This window comes from Pholis gunnellus (genome assembly GCF_910591455.1).
Source record: "Pholis gunnellus genome assembly, chromosome: 2".
In the NCBI taxonomy this organism is placed as follows: domain Eukaryota; kingdom Metazoa; phylum Chordata; class Actinopteri; order Perciformes; family Pholidae; genus Pholis; species Pholis gunnellus.
Window position 1 is genome coordinate 25,018,420 of NC_136536.1, and position 21,030 is coordinate 25,039,449.

General features: G+C 39.5%; 1 protein-coding gene across 2 annotated transcripts; it reads right to left on the reverse strand.

Annotated features, from left to right (window-relative positions):
• Positions 1 to 156: 156 nt before the first annotated feature.
• On the reverse strand, positions 157 to 20,843 carry hck (HCK proto-oncogene, Src family tyrosine kinase). Of its 2 annotated transcripts, XM_079170679.1 has the most exons (13): positions 20,620 to 20,843; positions 13,424 to 13,563; positions 11,454 to 11,487; positions 10,663 to 10,756; positions 10,421 to 10,516; positions 10,151 to 10,254; positions 8,874 to 9,023; positions 7,211 to 7,363; positions 6,931 to 7,113; positions 5,079 to 5,155; positions 3,519 to 3,672; positions 3,090 to 3,221; positions 157 to 1,953 (listed from the first exon to the last, which is right to left on the reverse strand). In XM_079170679.1, exons 2-13 carry the CDS (start codon positions 13,553 to 13,555, stop codon positions 1,751 to 1,753), a joined length of 1,512 nt encoding a protein of 503 aa, XP_079026805.1. In that variant the 5' UTR covers positions 13,556 to 13,563; positions 20,620 to 20,843; the 3' UTR covers positions 157 to 1,750. The 2 variants fall into 2 exon arrangements, with proteins under 2 accessions (XP_079026805.1, XP_079026806.1); XM_079170680.1 differs by lacking the exons at positions 13,424 to 13,563; positions 20,620 to 20,843 and adding an exon at positions 12,057 to 12,097.
• Between the last annotated feature and the right edge of the window lie 187 nt (positions 20,844 to 21,030).

Consider the following 21,030-nt stretch of genomic DNA (forward strand, 5'->3'; position numbering starts at 1 on the left):
ACTATCATAAATAGTATGCTTTCAAATCATTACGATTTGGCTCCACCTTCATGAATGCATAAACACAAGCGCATTAAGTGTGTATAAAAGTATGTACAAAAATAAAAAATATCAAACATTGCTTGCTTTTATATAAATGCACATTTGGGTAGATAATAGTTTCTAAAACAATTTATTTGAAAATGTTTACAACAGTTGCATTGAACCAAGCATCTAACAAAACAAAATAGGCAAAGAGTTTTATATTGATAAAGAAAAACACAAACAGATCATTCTCTATATTTGCGTTCCATAAAAAAATTCTCTCACTTATTGTTTCTAACCAAATCATGAATTAACAACATCCTAAATGCGTCAAAATATTCCCTTTAAATTTGAAGGATCTTGGGCCACAAAATCCATTGCTATTTCCAACAATACAAGAATCACATTATCCAAACTGTGCAGAAAAAAAATATAGAAAAGGCAGGTAAGAAACGACCATTGCATTCAAGATACACTAATCTTCAATACCATTTGCAAAAATAAATTAATTATTTCACACAAAAAACAAGAAGGCCTAAAGATGTTTGCACTGCTTTTTTTAGTTCCCAAATACAGAACAAAGGTTTACTGAGCCAAAAGGATCAACACGCATTATCAGTTAATATAGCTTCACGTTAAACCCTATTCCTAAATAATTGTATTTATTTGCGTACTATATACACAGAGCATATGGAATATATTATAAATGTTGAGACAGAAAAAGGCACAGCGAAGGAGTCATGCTCTCTATGGAATATACTGTGAATAGAAGATTTAAGCATATATCAGCCACACAGTATTCTGCACTTTGTAAAGTCCACTGCACCCCTGCTCTCCTTTCGCAATGTAGGACATTGTATGATTTTTTGTTTAGGAAAAAGCTTTTTTACCGCACAGTGGAGGTTATAATGCATTATAATGTGATTGTATAAGCAACTCTAAGTGGTTATTGTGTGCTTTAAGTACAGTAACAATTATAAATGATAAAAAATACAATGCTTTCTGTGTTGTTCTTGCATAGATTTAATGAAATTCTTCCTCATTCTTTATTTTTCTTTACTAAAAGCAAACTGTGTCCTCTTAGAGTAACTTATAATCACTGTTATAATGCATATATGCATTATAATGTGATAATAATGCATTATAGCAGGGATTGCATTATAAAAAGATTACGATGTTGACCAATATGGGAATAATAATACATTATGATTCTTGCAAAAAGAAATGTATTGACAATATGAAAATATTATGACCCCTGACCTCTAAGTCATTATATAATACTTTATAATGTTTTATGATTTGTATAATAAAGCATTACAAATAGTTATGAGTGCTTGTAACTATAATCGTGCAGTGCTCTAAACACAATACAATAACAAGTATGTTTATAATGCATTATTGGTATGGGCGTTGTAGAAAGATATATTTTGCGCTCCTTAATCTCTCTTGTGTAGTTATATTACTATTACTTTTACTGTTCTCATCCAAAGTGAGGAGAATCCAATGAAAATATAAAAAATGTTAGGAGAAGTGATGCTTAGCTTCCTACAATATAGAGTTCATGAAGTTTCAACCCTACCCAAGAGAGAGAGAGAATGGTAAAGAGAGAGCGTATGTGTGTGTGCGAGGGCTCTGAATTGCACTGCTGCATGTAGAAACTCGACCTGCTGTTAAGTATGAAAAGAACAGCACTATAAGAGAAAGACATGTCTGTGGATGTTCAGCCTCATGGCTGCTGCTGATACTGGCTCTCTGTGGCTGTGTAGAAATCCTCTAGGACACTCTGCAGGTAATCAAAGGTGGGACGGTCCTCAGGCTTGTTCTTCCAGCACTCCAGCATGATTTCATAGAGTTCGGTGGGACAGCTGTCCTGGCGCTGCATTCGGTAGCCCTTCTCCAGGGCACGAATTACCTCCGGGTTGGTCATCCCTGAAAACAAGAGCATGGGATCGGGTTAAGAGAGGCTGGATGGGCTGCCATTCACAGCCATTCAATGGTTACGTCACCTTTTGCAGTATAATAACATTGATGAATCGTGGTGTTGAGGTAAATATCCAGACAAAAATATTAGATGAATTGCCATGTAATTTGGTTAATGTTGTCCTAACTTTCGTGACCATCTGACTTTTTTACTAGCGCCATCATCAGGTCAAAATTGTAATTGTCCAATGCGTTGGTTTATGACCAAATACCTACAAACCTAATGACATCCCCTTCAGCCTCAGCTGTACCTTGTGTTTACAACTCAAAACACAAGTTTATGATACTTACACGTTTTGTTGAGCAAGATAATCTTCACAAATAAACACCTTTTTAATGATTTAAAAGCATGACTGCAATCACCACAAGAAAGCTAACGTTAGGCTATACACAAACTACACCACTGTCACATGACTGAACGTCACCACCACTAAGCTAAAGGAGGACTAGTGTTCGGCGTGATGACATTTTGTCTCATTTAGCCACTTGTTAGCTTTTTAAGACACGTAAAAGCTTCAAAATTCAAAACCTTGTTACCGCTGCACCTAGAATCAAGGGCTAACCTTATGTTGAAAAACACAGCAGAGCAGCGGTAAAGTGCGGCTGGCGGCGAGCTGTCATGCAATGTCAACGGAAAGCTGTGTGTGGCCAGAGAGTACCCATAGCCAATCAGGGTCCTGTGACTCCAGTGACATGTTGACCTATATTACAAATAATTTATTCCCGCCTAAAACACACGAATGTACCTCCCAGCCGCGGAACACTGTAATTTTTACTGCAAGCGTCATTTTGATGCTGCCTGGTGCTTTTTCGTCCTAATACCTTGAGAAAAGCCGGATTGATACAAAATGATAAACTGTCAAGGACTAAGGTGATGAGCGGTTGACAATGACATAAGAAGGAGACTACAAATAGCGCTCCACACTCACAAGGTAAATCTGGCTGTATCTTTACCTAATTTTTGGAAGGCCACTTTAAACCAAAGCCAAGACAATTAATGCGCAAAGTTTAGGTGCAGAAATAGAATAACGCCTTTGCTCTTCAGAAGCATTCTATATCAGAGCTGAAACCAGTGATCCACTTACCTGGGTATGGTGTACGCCCATAGCTGATAATCTCAGTCAGCAAGATGCCAAAGGACCAGACGTCAGATTTGATGGTGAAAGAGCCATAGTTGATGGCCTCAGGGGCTGTCCATTTGATGGGGAATTTGGCTCCTGGGTTGTAGGGCAAAATGGAAAACCAGTCAGGTAATGTTGACATTGTTCGTTCCATGCTGGACACGTATCTTCTCAAACTCTTCAGTGAGCCAGTTGGCAAGCTGATCTCATCTTCACCCTTTACTATTTTTGGCAATCCGACATCTCGCTGACACAAAGTAATTCCCCCAGAACTGACGAACCCGTTGACCGCTCGTTTCATCATTTCTGGGGGATTTAGTTACCCAGTTTCCGAATCATTTATGCTGAGGACACCCAGCTACGCAATGTGTGACGGTGAGTATCGTGCCGTACCTTCCCTGGCGGTGTACTCGTTGTCTTCGATGATGCGAGCGAGGCCAAAGTCAGCGATTTTGCACACCAAAGCCTTGTTGACCAGGATGTTGGCAGCCCTCAGGTCTCTGTGGATGTAGTTCCTCTGCTCAATGTAGGCCATACCCTCTGCGGTCTAGAAACAAATAAGTCAGTGCAAAAGAATCAAAACATAGTTGCCAATAGCAACTATCACCCCAATTGGACAAAACATACTGGACACTTCAACGCTAGCAGCATTTCCTTATTAAAAACAAAACTTCCATGCTCTCAGACATACTATATGTGTAATAGATATGTATACAGTGCTGTTTTTCTTTCAGCAAATTGCACTGCTGTTAATAACAGAAAACCGACATTTACTATGCGTGAATGAATTCATCTGATGTATATTTTAACATGACAAATGGGTCTTGGTGGAATTGAATCAATCCACCTCCTCTTTGTCAATACATTCATTTTTTTCCCCTTTCCATACATCTACTACCCAACGAGTTTATAGTAAAAATATTTAGCACTAAACACAGAATGTAACCTTCATTGCTACTTTGCATTCCCCTCATTTCCTCGCCAGCATAACTAGGAGGACAGTCGTTGAAGGTGTTTGAACTCTTCCACTTTTTAAACGACCAGGTCATCAACAATGGAATATAGTAGTCTTTATTATGTTTTCAATTGGTGTAAAATATCCTGACACTAAGAATCTCAGTGTTTCTGTTAGCTTAGACTGAGGCCTTCATATCTACACTGGGCTTTGTAGTGCCACGTTTCTACAGTTGCTCAAAAGGGACAAACCAAACACTGGCTCTGACTGTATATAAGAAGTGAATGTCACCCATTGGTTCGTATACATTCGCCATCGCCATCCTGGATTTTCTCTGTTGCCATCTTGGTTTTATGTAACCAGGTCGCCACGCCCTAAAGCATACCCTGCTTTATGGTCTATTGACTCTAAATGGACCATCATTTACTAAATGAACATCATGCAACATTGAAGAAGACTTGAAACTAGTGATTGAGACCATAAACTCATGTTTACAATGTTTACTGAGGTAATAAATCATAAACTTCTACACAATCACACTTCTTTTTACAACCAGAGGAGTCGCCCCCTGAAGGCCAGTAGAGAGAATGCAAGTTTAAGTTACTTCAATATTTGCATCACTTTTTAGTGTTGCCGCCTGCTGATACTTTCCAGGAGGTGGTGCAGGTTGGACTGGAAATTGCAGGTTCTGCAACTGGATAATATTGTCTGGGTGTAGTTTAACGTGCTTCACATCTATGACACTGTGTTTAGCATTAATACACAACATACAAACAGAGAATTCAACTCTTGTTTTACTGGTGTAGACAGTTAGGTTTGCAAGAGCAAAAATAACCTATAGCACATGGTCCAAAAACATTTGAGTATTCATCTACGGCTTGTGTATTGTTGCAGACACACAGATGATTCGTTGATATAAAACACAAAACAACCAGAGTTTGCTGTGTGAGTCCGGCAAACTGTCCTGCGTAGAATGGAGGAGTGACGCTATCTCTCACCTGGGCAGAGAAGTCGATGAGCTTGGGGAGCTGGACACGGTTGCCCTCATCACTCTTCAAGAAGTCTAATAAACTACCTGTAGGCACACACACACACACACACACACACACACACACACACACACACACACACACACACACACACACACACACACACACACACACACACATATTAAGAAACGCATGCTACATGTAAAGTTCAATGTGCTACACCGGTGTTTCCTGAACCAGCCTTTTAAAATAAATATACGTTTGATAAATAAAACAACTTTATTTTATGCATGGGCAATTGTATGGAGCTAAATCCAGGTCAAAAGTTTTGTTCATTTGAAAAAAAAATCTGAACCTGAAAGTTCAAGTTGTGGTCTTGAACATTGAAAAATACAGCAATGTATTCAAAATAAAAATAAGTGAATGACATTTTTTTTTGGGTTGAATATAATTTTGATTCAGTTCTGGAATTATTTTGAATACATTTTCTTTTTTCATTTTTCACTTTCACATATTTGAGTTCTTATGTTTTCAGATTCAAATCTTTTTTTTTTCGGTTTCAAATCTTTTTTTGAAGAAATCTGACTGTGCTAGACACATCCTTACCATAAGCAAAAGATCTGTGACCTGGTAGTGCAAAACTGCATGTTCTTTTCAAAACATATATTGTCAAAGATTCGATCAATATGTTTGATGTTAAATACATTTGATGTACTGCTAATATTAGGGAACTCTAACTATTGTTATCCATTACTTTTAACAAACTATTTGAACAGCTTATTCATAACATTTAGCTATCTATTTAAACCATTTATCAAGTCAAGTATTTATTACTTTTAGCTATCTGTTTAACCATTTAGCCATTACTTTTAGCTAACTGTTAAGACCTCTCCGCTTGCTTTCTAACTCGTTTTCATGCCCTTTCAAATACAACATGTAGTGTTCAGGTATTACAGCTCTTTTTGTTAATTGAGCTTATTGCCACAATCTTTTCACACAGGCCCTAGCAACTGCAAAAGGGGAACATGTACCTCTGTTTGAGAATCACTGATTTCTGATTTGCCTTTCAGTTTAAATGGCGTTTAGGGTAATATAATGCCGACGTTTTATAGGCTGTCTATTTTGGGAGAAAAATTATATTTGTTGGTATAAATGGAAAAATTTGAAGCAACAGAGGTGCAACAATCACCCGACTTAAATCAAAAGAACACAACAACTGCACAGAGTGGGACGTCTTTTGAGCTCTGGCTCCTCCTGTCCGGATGTCGAAGTGCCTTTGAGTAAGACACTGAACCCTAAGTTGCTCCTCGAGCGCATTACTGCAACCCGCTGCTTCTTAATGCTTATCGTGGGTTAGATGCAAGGTTCAAATCCATGTATGTAGTGTGTGTGTGTATGATGACCAAAATAACGGTGAAGTACAAAGTGAGGATGGGCAAAAATGTCCTCACTTTGAGGTTCTAAAAGTCCAAAGTGAAAGTCAAATGTCCTCACATAGATAGCTGTACAAGAAAACACCCTTGTAATTCTCATTGACATAATGCATTCCCTAGGGCCTAGGCCATACACTGACCTTAACCATCACAACTACATGTCTCACCCCAACCCTAACCTAAACCTGATTCTAACCTGAACCTTAAAACCAGGTCTAAAACCTCAAACAGGCTTTTGAAGGTCCGTCCCAAAGTGAGGCCAAAATGTCCTCCCTGACAAAAATGTCCTCACTCTGAATGTCTAAAACTCAAATTGGTCCTCACAAGAATAGCTGTACAAGTGTACACACACACATACACACACACACACACACACACACACACACACACACACACACACACACACACACACACACACACACACACACCTTTCTCCATGTACTCAGTGATGATATAGATGGGCTCCTCCATGGTGACCACAGCATTGAGTCGGACCAGCTTGTCGTGCTGCAGAGTCTTCATCAGGTTGGCCTCGCCCATGAAGGCTTCCACTGACATGGTGCCAGGCTTCATGGTCTTCACTGCTACTTTGGTGTGCTTGTTGTACGTGGCTTTAAGCAGAAACAAACAATCAGATTTAGAAAATGAATTGCCGGCTTCACATCTACATCAGTAACTGGATTATAAAACGATCCGGATCCATCTCACCCATCCAGACTTCTCCGAACTGGCCGGCACCGAGCTTTTTATCCATTTTGAGTGATGATCTCGGGATTTCCCAGGCGTCTTTCTCCCACGGTTTCTCAGGTTTGGGGCTCAAGCACGGGCTGGTCAGGTTTTGGCAGAGACCATCTCCCTGCTCTGGAATAAACAGAAAAAATACTTTTAGAATCCTTTAATTCAATGTTTTTATACAATAGAAATCCGCACAATTTTGTTCTTTATACGGGAAATTATATTTCAGCAAAAATTAAAACACTCTTCTACTGATGCCATTACTTACTGAAGAGCAATTCAATATATCACTTAATCGTTTCTTGCAGTTGCCAAGAAACAATACCTTGTGGCATAATAATTGATCTAAAACACACTTTTTGCAAATAACGACACACAGTTATCTACATCAGCCTCGTCATTCAAAACTAAAAGCCTGCCCGTGTTTTTTGCTTAACACTTCCTTTGATATACCTACACTCAATTACCAGTCACCTGCCCCAAGAATGCACCTGTGAAAAAACCTGTGACCAATCAAATAACTCAGAAATCAGAGCATGAACACTATGAATAGGAGTTGTTTGTGCTCAACAATGGAGGTCAATGTTGAAGAGAGAGATGACTGTAGTTACAGTGTACTGTATTTAGATAACAGTACAATACCGTAAATATGATCGTGTCAAGTTCAGTTAAGGAGAGATACTACAGGTGAATAGGGTTAAACAATTAACTGTTACATATCACAGGGAAACTTCCCCAGTTGATTACTGAGGGAAGTTTGAACTGGGAAAGTTTTGCAACAGTAATCATTTTTTTGCAATACAAGTGCTCTGAAAAAAAATGTATTCATAAATGTGCAAATGAGTCATTATCGATAACTTTTGGGGAATTTAGGAGAATGCAAATAGACAAAGTAGTAAAGTAAAAAAATATGTGTGTATCAGATGTTTTTCTTTTCACTTGTCTGAAAGAAGACAATAAACCAAAATGTTAACATTGACCAGTGCATGAAAAACTATGGTTGTGCCCGAAGTGTCTCGCTTTAGAACTTGTGTCTAATATTGTTATGAGTATATGAGTATTGAGAATAAACCCATTGGATCTGTGTTCAAATCCTGTATTTACAACATGCAACAAATGACAATGATAATAGTGTTTTATAGTCAGCACGTCAGTGTGCAGTTGACCTGAAGAAAGAGCTATTTATTTGTTTTTTGTGAGTGCAAAAATATATTTTTTAGAAGAGTTTACATAGTTTTGAAAGAAGTGTTTGCTTTTGCAAAGGATTCCTTCCTTGATTCCCGAACAACAGATCGGCTACATGAGTTTGTGGTTTTTAATCATGGTGCCACAGTTACAGATTGTGTGTCTTGGCAATTGCAAAACAGTTTCTCATAGGTTAAGGTATTAAAGTTGGCCAGTAGAGTGTGCTCTGCTTCACACTTAGTGGAGGGACACGGACTGAACTGAAGTTACTATTTTCTGAGAGCATTAAATAAGAAATATTTTTGAGAAAATGAACCCCTTACTGATTACTGGGAACCCCTTATTTGCACCTTACATCATGATTTTAATGACAAAGCAATTATTCAACTAGACTGCTAAAACACACGGCTGTGAGGAGGTTAGAATCATTCAGTGCCGGTAGTGAACTCACTCTTGTAATGGCTGATCAGCTCCAGCAGGGTGATGAAGGTGTTGCGTGGAGAGATGTAGAATCCTCCGTTGTCCAGCGTACGGATCTTGTAATGTTTGACAGTGTCACCAGACTGGGGGTCACGGTCCCTCACAGACAAGGAGTAGCTGCCTAAAACAGAAAGAAGACAGTAGTTACCATGTGACCAGTAGGGGATTTAAATAAAAAATGCTGGTACCAATATATTTTCAGTTTGTATTTTTAGATGTTTCAGCAATTTGGAAATCTTTTTTTTGTATGTTTAGTATATCTCAAAGATCTTCATTCTTGTGACAGCTTCTGGGACTTCCCGCTGAGTAACTCTTAAAGGGCCCTGCAATCATTTTGTATTGCACTTCCATAAACGTGGGGAATTCAAAAAAGAAAGATTAAAAAAAAGGAGAATCAAAATCAACGCCACAGAACCCAAGATATCCTGACTTTTACTCACTATTATGGGTCAAGCTCCAAAAACACAGGATCCTTCATTTCCCACAATTCATCTCAATAGCATCTTCAATTGCTCTTAAATGCCAACTTTCAAAAGTCACAGCCCCAGTTTGTAATGTGGGATGTCTGCTAAATGCTGCTCGATAGCCGTCGTGTTTCCACTTTTCTTTCTATTTCGTTGTCCACTGAGGATAGTACTCTCTGCAGTTTGGACGATTCTCATGAGCTGATCACCGTAGCAACGCCGGATAAAACTGCCATGACATCATCTTCAACGGGACACTCGCTGAATCCCAAATAGAAGAACGTCTGCCCTCAGTTTTATGGTGTGTAAGGCGTAGTTTTGCGGGTTGACATTTTAAAGAAATCTGGGTGGCGTGAATAAAAAATGGCGGTGGCTACGGTAGCGTGGCTTTTTAAGAATGGCGGGTTTGTGCAGGATGTCCCGAGTCGCACTAATGACAATTGTCTCTGAAAAATCTGTGATCTGCAATGTTTTAAGTTGGAAAATGAGTCTTTGCAGATACAGATACCACCACACACTTCTAGTGGGGCAAAAGTGACAATTTCAAGGGATTATTTATGTATGAGTTCATACATTGTTTTCCTTTTTTTGGGGGGGTGGGGTGTAAATCCTACTTATTGTGCCTTTAATGGACAATTCTTAACTTTAAAGTCATCAGTATGTTAACCAAGTTTATTTGTTCATCTGGGAAAAACAATCAAATTACTTGTCATTTTTCTCTCAATCATTTTGCATCATGACTATATAGACTGCTCCACTATAGGACAAATACTCTTTTACTCACCCTGGGTGGTCTCGCTGTCTCGGATCATAAAGGATCCCACTTTGTTCCCGGAGGCCAGCAGCTGCCTCTCGGCATCTTTCCTGCTCACGCCCTTGAAGAACCACCTCAACAACAGGAAACAGATCAGTTAGCGCAGAAACCCTCTCAACGGACCTCAATATGCAAGCCTCGTGACGAACTTCAAAAAGGTTCCGTCTAAATACGGCACATGATACTCTATAGCAGATACTGATGATGCATATGAACGTGTTTGAATGGGAGTACACTTACTCCTCTGCCTCCAGAGTGTCTTTGGCCACATAATTACTGGGGATGAAGCCCTCCTTACCCGAACTGATTAACTTCGCTTTCCACCACTCCCCTGATCTGTGGAGAGAGAGAGAGAAAGACAAGTGTGACTTGGCGAACCATGTCCTTCACCAACTCCAAAAACTGCATTTTGAACAAGCAGCTAACTTATTATTGTTATCCTTATATCCGAAGCAACGACTGCTCTCTCTGTTGATACTTACTCCTCTAGGATTCGGAGCTTATCTCCCTTCTTGAAGCCGAGGTCGCCGTCGTGGATGGCCTCGTAGTCGTACAGCGCCATGGCGATGCTCTCTCCTACGGCAGCATGGCCCAGAAAAACAGTGAAAAGAAGCTGGGGGCTTTGCGTCGGTACATTGTGGTCTAGACGTGCAGTGTAAAATAAATATGTGCCTATTTCGCGTTGTCATGTGAAAGCTGCAAGCGTGTTTCCTCTCTGAAAAATTGCATGCTGAGAAGTTATTGCCTGATAAAAACATTTTGTGGAGCAAAAAAACTAAAAACACTGGATAACCTTAAACTATGGAGTTGAAACCGAGGCTGTTTTTTTTGGCTTGTGAAAAGTTGGCATTTGGAAGATCGTTTTTCGTGAGTGTCTGCTTGTTTTTTTCTTCTTCTTCTTTTTCGCAGATTCACTGCATTTAAGTCTGAACCACATCAATCTTGGGTTCCCCTGTGCTTAGACTAACTGACTTCCTTGTGTGTCTGATAATAATAGCAGCGGGGCTGGTCTTCAGTGTGTCGGAGGCCCGTGCGATGGAAGGGCTGTCGCTCTGTGCAAGACACACTCACTCTCCTTTAAACGTTGCGTCGAGCCTCGGTTTTCAAGACTCTGTGGTGGTGTTTGAAAGGTGGGAGGTTGGAGATACACCTGGCATTGACTGATCTTAGTGCTTTATTAGTGGTATGACTTTCATTTGAAATACAAAAGCAAGTACAGGTTGCTCTGTGTGAGTGGAGCTGCAGCAGTGTGTCAATAAAGATTGTGACTCACCGTCTGAAGAGTTTGCATTGGATGGCAATTTGCTCTGTAGAGAGAAAGACATGCGGTGGTATGAGGCCAAGAGGAGACCCGTCAAATATTCATTCCCCCCAATTTAGTTTATTCAAAACGAGATTTTTCTTTTCTTAAAGCTGCAATAATTATACATTTTTGGGTTGCTTAGGGACATAGCAACACAATCATCATATCAAGTTGTTATGGCAAACATGTTGGCAACCTGTTAGACTTTCTACGTTAGCTCGTCGTTAACTTGCTATAAAACGTCCGACTGCAGATGCTGGAAATGACACCGATGAGAGCCGTGGGATTGAACCAACACTTTAAAGGTGCAGGCCAGGAAAACAAAACAATCAGCCAAAAGATGCTAAAAAATGCTCTCTAGATTTGCGAGGATTCGCTACGAGCAATCGCTTGCACATTACAGACATTTAATTTGTTTCCATTGTTAAAATAGAAATATGAATTAGTGCAGCTTTCAACACTTTGTATATGACTTGAACATGATAAACTTTAAAGTTGAATTGAAATTGTTTTCAATTCAACCATGTCATTATTAGATTATCTAAAGCAGGATTGTCTCGAAATATTACTTACCATGTTAAAGCAAATCAAGATTATATTTCACTGAAATAATCAATCATCTAAAGTCTTAAATTCACCTAGAGTAAAACCACAAAGAAAACAACCATTTGAAAGGAAGGACTTTGTCCTATCAACCTTTAAAAAATCAGCATGTTGTCGACAGCTATCGTCAGATGACGAAGGTATAACGAGCTGAGCTGTGTAGAGACCAGACAGCAAGACAGACAGACACATTTAGACATCTGAGAGATAATACAACTCAAGTTTTGTGTCCTGCCCGAGTGCTCTGCTTCTGTCACTTCCTCTTCCTTCAATGGGGGGTGACAGAGTTACAGTCAGCACACAGGAAGCAGTAGCCAGAGGAACCACACTTCACACGCAGCAGCACTGCTGCTTCACCCATGGCACAGATCAAAGTCTGGCCAGTATGCAAACAAGCCACTGGAACATGTTTCAGAGTATATGTCGGCACACGTCTATCCTCTCTGAGAAGAAAACCGTGGTAGTAACTATGGAAACAGTGTTTTCTTTTCTCTTTTGAACCTCGTCATACTTTCACTGCTTCTGCAATTGACACCATTGATCTTCCTCATTCTTAAGCCCAGGCACTTCTGCAGGTGTGCACGTCCATTTTTATTTGCAAGTTCATCAACACATGTTGGTCAGATACAATGTGGCTAAAGATCTAAATTGACATTCAGTGGTGGGAAGTAACTAAGTACATTAAATCAAGTACTGTGCTTAATTACAATACTTCCATTTGATGTTATTCTACCCCACTGAATTTATTTGCAAACTTTATAGCTACTACCGTAAGTACGAATACAAATACGTCAGCATTAGACGTGTCCGTGGTTTGCAGAAACTACGATTTTCAAAAATATTCCCTGACCACAGGGCTGACATTTGCGATGTAAAGGAGGTAAAATCCTCCAGTATTACCCCCCAAAAGCAAAGATTAGAGAACAGTCCTCAGGCGCAGAACTTACCCAGAGGAACCACACTTCACACGCAGCATTAATCATCTTATGATGATGAGGATTAAACAGTATATAAAGTAGCTCTAATAGTGACAGGGGCCATTTTTCCTGCACAACTAATTTGACTTTTGATGTATTAAGTGTCTTTTGTAAAAAAAAATTCTGTAGTTTTACTGAATCAAGATTTTGAATGCGGGACTTTTACTTGTAATGGCGTATTTTTACATTGCTGTATTGGTACTTCCACCAACGGACATGTCACAGTTAGTCATAGAAGTTGTATTACAAAGGGGCATTTTTGAGGAAGCAAAGTATAGATGACAACTTCTCTCTGTGACTTTTTATACATGTTACATTGTTACTCGCCATGTTATTTTTATCTGCCACATTACTGCTTACAGCTTTGCTCCCGGAGTTTCCTGCGGTGGGGTCTTTGACGTAATGGGCCGTCTGCGCACAGCTCTGCTGGTCGTCGTTGCTCGTCTCTTTGTGGGGGGGCTCCTGCTCCTTCTTCGAGCCCACACAGCCCATGGTTCCTTCTGCAGCAGGACAACAGAGGAGAGACAGCAGGACATGAACACAAATGCCCAGTTCTCTCAGCTCTTGTGTGACTTGATATGTTTCTGCTTTATATAGAGAATAGTGGCAGTAACACCCATTTAATAAGGAACATACTGAGTATGCAGTTGTTGGGGAAGTGTTTGTAATAGAAACGCTGTTAAATCATGAACAATTAAAGTAATATATGACCTTTGAATACCACAAGGGGCACTATGCTGGTCATGTGACAAACACTACTGGAGTAAATATATAACTAGTACATTTTGTAACAACCACCACAGGAGGGCCTATTTTTTGAGGCACTTCAGCATCGTTTCACGTTTCAGGCCCAGAGGTTTCCTTGTGTTGGAAAAACAATTTGTGGACTGAAAACAAGAGTTTCTTTTCTTATCTTGGTAAACTTGGACCACTGGTAAAATGTTCTCTCACTTAAGAGGAGACAAGACAAGAAAACATCGGCGAATCCCAGAAAAAAATGTGTGCAAGCAAAAATAGGAAAACAAAACGTGGATACAAACAAAAATAAGAGGGCACTTGTTCTCATATCGCTTCCTGCCTGAGGCCCATTATCTCTCTCAGCTGGCTGTTACTGTAAATGAGTTTCAAATGTCCCTAACATTGGGTGGCGAATGTGTGAAAATGGACTATCACATGATATTCTTAGATATTCTTCACTTCAGGGGGAGAATTAAAGCTGACACAGTCAGTCAGCTTACTGGATGACCATCTGCTGTTATTGTGTGGGTGTGTCTGCAACCTCAACATTGTTGCTGTTCATTCTGACTCAATAGTTTTCACGGATGTTGGCCACCAGCAATAATGTTTTCTCTATCTATCTACTAAGATATTACAAGAATGAACACAGCAAGGTCTTTCTATCTACCGCTGCAATACAAATATGTTCACACCAGACACTTTTTCATCAGTAATGTCTTGTTTTCTCTTTCTTTCACACTGAATCTGACTGTGTGTATCCTCATGTAAATGTGAATACAGTTATCTGGAACCAGGTTTAGGAGAAGCGAGAACAAAGAGGGAGTCTGTGATGGCAGATGGTAGTTGTGTTTTATGGCACATGTTGGCACACATACACGTGTAACCCGCCTCTCGGGCTCAGAGAAGCAGATTGTAATGTTTATCATAAACAGTGGAGCACTGCTACCATGCAAACACAACTCCTATGATTGGAGAGGTCACATGTCACAGTGGAATAACCAGAACTACCACAAAAGAAAACGCATGATATCCTCAGTCGACACATTTTGAATCACTTTAACTGTTAACGTTTCTGTAACCATACTCATTAGCATACTGCTGACACGCACCGCTGTACAGTGGTAAGCAGTGGAAAATGTTTCATATGAACATTCAGACACAGGAAGTTCCGGTGTTCTGGAGGTCAAAATGAATGTATTTGCTTCCTTTTTTTGTTCTCTGTTTCAAACCCTGTTCCTCTTTAGATGTCTAACCTCAGGAGGCTCGGGCTTGCAAGTATTGAACAGTTGTGGCTCCCTGTCATGTTTTCACTGATGGAGGTCAGCATTAGGCTGCTGGTAACACATTGCCCTAGTTTAACTATGTAAAAAAATTGCAGCTGTCATTGATTCATCTCAGTCGGTGACTAAAGCAGCTACGATACATGTCAAAGGAAATCCACAATTTCACATAGCCTGAATGAAAGTTGAAATCAGCTCACATGGCAACTCCTGAACTGAAAGACAGTGAGATCCACTGGGACTCAATCATGGAGACCAGCAAACCCAAACATGGAAGGCAAATGAAAGCTTCTTAAAGCTGCAGACTGGGGCTTTTTGAAATGATGAGAGATGTCTGGAGAAATAGGGTTTTGGGCCCAATTGCTCCACTTAGCGGACATGTTGTAATTCCACGGTTTGGCCACTATGTGTCCAATTTGCTTCGCAACCAACGGCCGTACACCGCACAGCCACTTTATGTTAATAGTTACATAATATAATTTTGTTCAATCATCAGGTCGATATATCAGCTTATTGCACTTATATTGGTATCACTGGATACTGTATGTCCCGTTTAGTATCTTAGTCACAATTCTTTAGAAAATCAATCGAACTGTCTTTCTCGTTTTAATGTAATATAGATAATAAATAATGAATGTGCCTCAAAAGTCCAGTATTGGTCGGGCTATAACATGTGCTCAGACACTGAGATTGGGCGAGATTAACTGTAGACTGTGACACTACAAAAGCAGAGTATTATCTCCTCATCCATTATCATGGATTGCAGGAGGTGATTCACTACATAACACCTCCTGTCATCATAGAATTTGCAAGATGTAACTTTTATTTTCAGACCTCACAGCCTCCAAGGGGATTTATCAGGTTCAATGGGGATGACCCCAGTAACTTAACCGCTGCTGTGTCACCAACTGGAAAACACAATATCACATTTTGACATTGTATTTACCTTTCTGCAGAGCATTAGATGAGAAGATTATGTATTAGTATATGATCTAAATATGGAACTAAGGCTAGCAGATGCTAAACTTACCATAAAAACTGGAATCAGGGAGAAACAGCTAGTCTGGCCCTGTCCAAAGCCAAGAAAATCCAAAAACCAGTATTCCTAAAGCTCACTAAAGACATATTTGATCAAAAACATCACTGCTCCCTGCACGTGACTCTTAGCAAAACTAATTGTTTTTACACTTTTTATGTGGATTAAACAAATGGCTGACTTGATGATTAATAAGTGTTAGAGGTGCAGGAATACTGATTTGGTATAATTCATGATGTTTTAACCTTTGGACAGAGCCAGGCTAGTTTTTTCCTGCTAAGATGTCTCTAGCGTCATTTTTATGAGAGTGGCACCCATCCTGTCGTCTCAACTCTCAGGAGGAGAGACAGCAATATCTGTGGAATCAGCTCTGTGTTAGTTTGACAAGAATGTTGAAAGAAAGATCATCTCTAATGCTGGAAATCCCAAATCTATCTATCTATCATCACCAACTCAGTTGTTCCCAAGTTAAAAAAGTCTGAAAGTCTGAATTCTATCAACAACTATCCAACACACTTTGAAAGACAAACTCTCTGGGAGGTTGATAGGAGTTCAGTGGTAAGCAGGAATGTGTATTTTTATGAGCTTTCTAAGGAAGGATGAACATGTGTCTTGCATAAATTCAGATCATATGAATGATGACATCATTTCCTATTACCTCCTAGGTCGCACAACAACATGAGCCTCAACATGGCCAAATAAGTCAATGGTGGAAATCCAAAAATCTGAAATATGGTTCTTTTTGTTCTTGCAGAGTTATATGAGAAGATTGATATCACTGTAATACGCTTGATACAAGGCCAGGATCAGGTTACCTTAGTTTAGCACCACGTCTGGTAAAAGTGGGAAACAGCTAACATGGCTGTGTGCAAAGTTCACTCATCATAACCTCTACAGCTCTCTACTTAACAACATCGTTCCCGTTTGTGTAATCTGTAAAAATCTAGTTTCATGCAGGATTATGTGCCGGATTATTTCTCAGCCAGTAGCAGTGACTTGTTGGGAGTCTTTGGTTTTTCCTGGCAACCTAACGTTGACTACAAGTGGAAACATGTTAATGTCCATCTAACACAATGTTTAATTTGTCCGTTCTGGGTACTTGTAGAAAAATGGTGCAACACAGTGTGTGACATGGACCATAGACTGTATAAGAAGCGGATATTACCGTGACATCATCTGTTGGTTTGTGGACTGCCATTCTGAAGCCTCAAATTTGGCATTTTAGCTGCTGCCATCTTGGTTTTTTTAAATCAGAAGTAATACGAGAGAGTGGAGCTAAGCACAACTTAAAGCTGAAAAAGACATTTTTAGGCGACCAAAAATGGTTAAAATAAACTTTCATGAACTGAAAACACGTTGTGAAAGGATTAAAGTTAACAAGAAAAACATGGACAACTCTCAGACCGGACAACGCCATGTAGCAACCTGTCAATCACAAGGTAGCCACGCCCTAAAGCATACACATTTGCCACCATAAGCTAAGTTCATTGAAAGAGGAAGAATGTGTTTTTTCTTCTTTCAAAGGTTACATAGATATAAAATGAGAACTGTACTATTCAAGAGCAGTGCTAAGGTCTAAAACAGGACAGCCGTTATAGTCAACCACAAGCCTTTCTGATGCATTAGTAGTAATTAACATAATATACATTAATAGAAAGTATTAACACTGAGTTAATTTACTATTTCAACCATTTATCTATTACTTTTAGCTAATGATTTCAACTGTTTATCCATTGTTTTTGGCTATTTTTAAATAGTTTTTGTTTGAATTCTTGTTCTATATCTACTTGAATTGTTTCTGAACATCTTTCCGACATCATGCTGATTTATGCCTTCTTTCTTATTTTCTCCGATACATTTTTTCTCTCCTGTGAAGTGTCTTATTTCACCCATAAAGCATTGCCTGACATGCTATCTAAGTTACTCTTACATCAGTCACTAACAGGGGAGCTCACAGGTAAATGTATGTGTCAAGTGTGTTTAGTGAATAAAAACGTACCTGACTGCTCCAAAACCCTAATCAACATATAATGTTGCTGACCCTTCATAATTATCCAACCATATCATACCATGCAAATAAGTACCACTGCATCATAGCCATAAATCTGCAATAAGCTTTTAGGATATGTGGACAGAAAGTGTGCATTGAAACTTTGAGCACAACAGGAAACATACTTCGACATTATATACTTGCATGTGCCGTCTTAACCCTAGCTAGCTCAACCCTACATGCACCGATAGCTGTCCAAGCTGTGAGCAGGTACAGTTCACTTCTTGAAGGGTACTTTAACTGAATGCCATGATTACACTGTAATGCATGTGATATAGTGGTATTGGAACAATTTGGCAATTAGGCAAGATTTTAGCTGGTGTCCCCACCAATCCTTGTGTCCATAAACTCACAGAAACTGCTTACCTATATGTTTAACACCCGAATAGTCTTTCCAACTTCCCCTGATGAATTTAAAAAAAATAAATAAAAAAAGTCTCCTCTCATTTGCCTATAGGCTACCACCTATGCCGAGGGCCGGCTTTGAGGAGTATTATCCTACTAGCAAACTAGTTGAACACATAAGAGCCTAGACTCGCTCAACAGATGGGAATAATTCATGTATTACATAACATGTATTCTGTTATGAGAAGTGATTTTATTTAAGCAGATGTACATTTTGTGGGCTGCCAGGCTGTGTACCTGTTTTGAACTGCCTCAGGCCACAACAATATCACCTGCCAGCCTGGCACACAACCAACAGGAAAGAAAGAAAGAAGGAGTCACTTGCATCGCTATTAAGTAACTTATCAACAGGAAAGGACTCCGGACTGCATGACGTCTCCATCTCAGCATGCTTTTAATTACTTTGTAATTACTTTTAATAATCGTAGTGTATGACATTATTGCATTAGACTTCATGGACAGTCCTGTTGGACTGAACCAAAGTTCCTGCATCATTTATGCATTTATAAGCTGTTTGTTTGCTCTTGCCACCGCCAACAATATCCAGTTTACTTGACAGATAGCCCATATATAGAAGCTGAGACTGATATATTGTACAATCTACACACACTTTTTGATCATACAATTATATCTATTACATATTATGCAAGATTACAGTTTATTTTCTGCTCTATACTGTATGTACATAGTTTAGCATGTAGTGTACATGCAGGAATGTAGCCTATTGCATATGGAACCATTGGCATATGCCAAACCTAATGTACGACATCCTCGTGACAATGATCAGGTAAGATCAGAGCTGAACTATTTTGATGATTGATTTTTTTCTTCTCATTTATTTGAATCAACAAGCCCCAAATCCTCTGGTTCCAGCTTCTTAAAGTTTGAGGTTTTATATCATTGTAAAGTGAATATCTTTGAGTTTGTTGGACAAAACAAGAACTCAGAAAGTTTCATGGGCAATTTGTTTTAAAACTATTTTCTGTCATATTATAGACCAGACAGCTATTTGAGAAAATACTAAATAGATGAATCCATAATGTAGACAATCATTAGTGTCAGCCCTATAGGTAAGGTACATTAACTCTATATTGTTATTGTACATAATGGACCATTCTCTATGTTATTTCTTTAAGCATTTTGCTCTTCTTAGAGGAAGTTGGTTTTGTCTAAAAATTCAAATTCTGCTTCTCTGTCAAAGCAAGACGAACTCAAGCGACCAGTCTTGAGTGTTGTGTCATTTGAAAAGTTGGGGTTGCGATATCTCTTAACGCTCTGCTTTACAACATGTGGGGGAAACTAGCATGATGCAACGCTGGCATTTCTGCAGTGTACATAGCATGCTATGTTTCATGCACAGAGTGTGATTCCCTAAGCACTTATCTTGAAGGGATGCACTCACTAATATCACAAACACATGTCCTCACACACTACAAAATACATCTACAGTATACCTGTTGTTTCCTATTTATTTTCTTTTGGGGGGGGGGTCTATGATCTTAAGACCACTGGACATCTAAAATGAAAGTTAATGCACATACACTGTAAGTAACGGAACAGAAACTAGTCTAGTTTCTGGTTTGGTCTAGATGGACAGTCTAAAAATAGCTCTCCCAAACACACACACACACACACACACACACACACACACACACACACACACACACACACACACACACACACACACACACACACACACTTGAGAACCCTCACCAGAATGCATATGAAAGTGGTGGGAAGCGCTGTAATAAAATAGTTTTGTTTACTTCACTTCACTTTAGACCATTTTCATATTTTCTCTGTATATCATTTGTACACAGTGACGTCTGCAGGCGGTGGTTGTTTCAACTCAAAGACTGAAGTTCCTTTTTTTGTTGTATCTTTTTAGCATCCTTGTTGTAAAAACTGCATGCCAAAGCAAAAATGTCTTACTATATTTCCGACACATTTACTTCATGATCTATATATTTTGTCTTTTGTCATCGTTCAGTCTGTCTACTCCCGGTCCCTTCCTACACAGGCGAAAGCATCTCAAGAGGACACTTACCACACTTCGATTGTTACTTCTGCGCTGGTATATATACTCTTCTAGACTCGGGTGACCGTGTACAGCATAATCCTCATTTCTTCTCCGCCGGCTCCATCCTTTCACAGAACTGTTTTTTTCTCTTGGGGTTCTGGATGAAGATGCGGACGGATCGACGGGGCGCAGCGCACTGGGCTTGTACAAGGAAGTTCGAGCTGTGCGCATCTGACTGAGCTGGTGAGAAGAGGAACAAGCTCACACAGCGGTCGTACTCTCGGTTTCACTGTCTGAAATAGCCGGCTGTCATTCCCCCCCCCCCCCCCCAGCTGCTTATATGGAATGGAGAGGAGAGAGCTGCGTTGTGCGTCAAAACGCAAATTTAAAAATACAGGACATTTATTGCCCCTAATCCCAAATTCCCAAAAATGTATA

Coding starts and splice junctions, on each gene's coding strand:
- hck (XM_079170679.1), bottom strand. CDS start 13,555: ATGGGCTGTGTGGGCTCGAAGAAGGAGCAGGAGCCCCCCCACAAAGAG. Junction 10,255..10,420: donor GACACTCTGGAGGCAGAGGA/GTAAGTGTACTC, acceptor CCTGTTGTTGAG/GTGGTTCTTCAAGGGCGTGA. Junction 7,114..7,210: donor GTTCGGAGAAGTCTGGATGG/GTGAGATGGATC, acceptor TTCTGCTTAAAG/CCACGTACAACAAGCACACC.